At 39.7% G+C, this 3,129-nt stretch overlaps 1 protein-coding gene across 1 annotated transcript; it reads right to left on the bottom strand.

The window, feature by feature from the left end:
* Positions 1-871: 871 nt before the first annotated feature.
* On the bottom strand, positions 872-2,345 carry LOC101299601 (F-box protein CPR30-like). The gene is made up of 2 exons (XM_004303873.1): positions 2,057-2,345; positions 872-1,965 (listed from the first exon to the last, which is right to left on the bottom strand). The coding sequence occupies exon 2, from the start codon at positions 1,955-1,957 to the stop codon at positions 1,190-1,192; it is 768 nt and encodes a 255-aa protein (XP_004303921.1). The 5' UTR covers positions 1,958-1,965; positions 2,057-2,345; the 3' UTR covers positions 872-1,189.
* Positions 2,346-3,129: the final 784 nt, after the last annotated feature.

Genomic DNA, 3,129 nt, shown 5'->3' with positions numbered 1-3,129 from the left:
AATCAGGTACCTCTTCACAAAATGTTAGCAGACCCCTATATTTATCAAGAATTCTAGATCAGAGTCATTCTGCACATGTTTTTGGAGTACATTATTGATCAATTTGAAGTACGAAATTTGAAAAGTAAACTCTATATGCACGGCTTATGATACAGCTTATGATCTTATGAAATCATCATAAGTTGTAGTAGGCCTGAACTCTTCCAGGTTTGAAAGATTTCTGCAACATTACTAAGAGCATTTGAATTCCAAAACCAGACCAGTATCACCCTAGAACTTGCTATATTCAATGACCCTCGTCTATTGCAAACTACTGATGTAGCAGGACCAAATAGTGCATACACTGATACACTGCAGATCATTGATGAAGAATGCAGAAACATCAGTGACAAATTCACTACTAATGATGTTTATAGCTAAAGTGAAATGGTCGATTCTCCCTTTGTACACCAGGTAGGAGGGGAGCTCACCCCTCCCCTCAGACTGACTTTGGCTTATAACAGGAGTAAATTGTATAATCACAGGAAATATAAACGCAAATATGGGTTATTGTCTTGTAAATGGCTATAAGCTTACAACACAAGTGAAGTTCATAGATAAGGCATTTGATTGATCAATCACAATGGTTTTTTAGGCAGAAATGATCAAGGGATTGACCATAAGCCCTGGAATCGATCTTTGTCAGAATATTGATGAATATTAGCATGTAGCATATCACGTTCAAAAATTTATGCGGTTCAACCAAGTAGTAAGAAGATAGATTTGTACCTAAACAAAGTAGTAAGAACACTTAGCATTACTGCTTAAAAGCATGAAAATAACAATAAACCAGGACACCAAGAATTCCAAGCATAAAGAGAAGTCACAATTCACAAAAACATAAAATTTCAGCATCAAGAAGTACCAATCCAATCTATAACACAGGTTACAGTTGGACTTTTCAACTCAAAGGTAATGACTCTAAACCAAGCCACTTGAACTGAAATTCTGCTATTATCGAAAAAGAACTAGAATTCTGCAGGTCTTCAGGGATAACTACCAATATGTGAAATGTGAGTTGATCATGTATTCATATCAAACAGATAAGGCACAAGACTCAAGCCATTCACGCAGAGGAAACTCTAAATGTGACATTACTTCAGCATCGCAAACAGAAGGAAAAGAGTGAAGGAGACTAGCAATGTTCGTCTTACAAGCTTGCACCATTAGTACTGCCCATTAATGGTGAAACTAAACTCTCTACATAAGTAGCTGTATCATCAAGTCCAAACAAAATCTTAAACGTCTTCTCCATGGGATTACACATTACCAGGCCCCAGGGGTGTCTATTTTTCAAACGGAACAAAGCTTCACCATTCTGAGAAATGCACTTATACCCTCCTTCTATAACCCCGGATGGGATGTTTACGACTTCGGTCCAAGATTCCTTAACTCCATAGTCCTTCATCACCCACATATTTAGACTGCGGCCAGCTAAGGCATCGATGGATTGAAAGCCCAGGGTTAGGCAATTATCGAGAATTCCAACTGCAGCAATCAATTCACTCCATTCGCGCCTGTTTACTGGATTGGGAGGGTACGGGAATGGAATCTCATGAAATGTCTCCTCAGCTAAATCAAACGACACTATTTTTGAAGCAAAATAACCAACGTCGTCATCCGACTTATCCAGTTCAGCCAGTACCCAATGGAGGGCTTCGTTAACTAAACACCCTTTTTTACAATACCCCATCGTATCCACCCCGAAATAGCTATTGACCCCTTCAAGCTTCCTCCATGAACCCGTTTTGAGAGTAAAGACAAGAACAAACTCATTAGCAGAGTAATAGCTACCCAGTAAAAGTTTGTAATCATCAGTGGTTGAATCATAGCCGAACCCGCAAAAACGTGGATAGGAAGGATAAAAGGGAGGTTTTGGTAGCACATGATATTCTCCAGTACAAGGGTTCCATAACATAAAGCAGCCTTTACAATCAAAATCAAGTAACAGACATATCAAGCCATTGCAACTACCAATGATATCTATTTCAGAAACATCGATAGGTGGATCAAGTACCGGAAAATCAAGCCTTCTGGTCGAAAGAGGATTATCAGGCTCCAATATTGCTTCACATTCTGCGGATCGGAAACATTCTTCGTCATTGATAAGGAGAGAGTAGCTGGTGCTGATGTTGGTGTTGATGCAGCTGAGGTGTTCTCTGATGAAATAAGGATCGGAGATCAGGGCCTGCCATGCTTTGCATACACACCGGAATCGGAGCAGAGATTTGGCCGGCAGCAGTGAGAGGATCTCGTCAATGACACCTTCTAAATCAAGAGACTCGGAAACAACTAGTTGTTGCTTTGGCCGACTGCAGAGACCGTCCGACATCTTCAAGCGATTGGTTTTTGGCTACTGCAGACTCACCTAGAGCATTTCTCTCGCTTTCGTTTTTGACTGCAGAGGTTAGCTCTCTTCATTTTGGATAGGTAGAAAGTAAGTCGGGTCGCAAAGCGGACTGGGCCTAAGCCCAATTGCTTAAAATCGAGATGATGATTCTTGAATTTCTGGCATGTCATGTTTTGGAAAACTAGCTAATCCCTCCAACTTATTAGTGCTAGAGAACCAATGAAGGTGGACTATAGATTACTGGTTTTTCCATCAGCGTTAAGGCGTCCGCCTTTCTCACGAGCTGGCGAGGTTTGAAAGCTGGTACGGCGGTGGTGATGGTTGTGGAGTTTGTTGTTTCTTCCTCTAACCCAAAACCAAACGATATAAAGGAACCAAAAAGGCGTGGACTATACATTTGTTTGAAAGAAAAAGAAAAAGAATCAAGGTTAACTAATAAAGGCTATTTATAAACACGACAGCAAAAACTAATTAAAAACCATATCTTCATTGAAATTAATGCAACGGAAATATAAACGTTGGCATCCACCAACGATAACTTGAATCCACAAGTCTGGTTCTCTCGAACCCACGAGAGGAATCTGGAATCCACCAGAGAATTGAGATAAACTCAAGGTTTTTATTAATCAAAAGTTGACGACTACAACTGATAAAAGACCCTTATTTTATTAATCAAAAATTGACGACTACAACTGATAAAAAACCCTTATTTTATTAATCAAAAGTTGACGACTACAACT

Source organism: Fragaria vesca, linkage group LG6, assembly GCF_000184155.1.
Source record: "Fragaria vesca subsp. vesca linkage group LG6, FraVesHawaii_1.0, whole genome shotgun sequence".
Lineage (NCBI taxonomy): Eukaryota > Viridiplantae > Streptophyta > Magnoliopsida > Rosales > Rosaceae > Fragaria > Fragaria vesca.
This window is presented reverse-complemented; position numbering and strand designations above follow the sequence as displayed.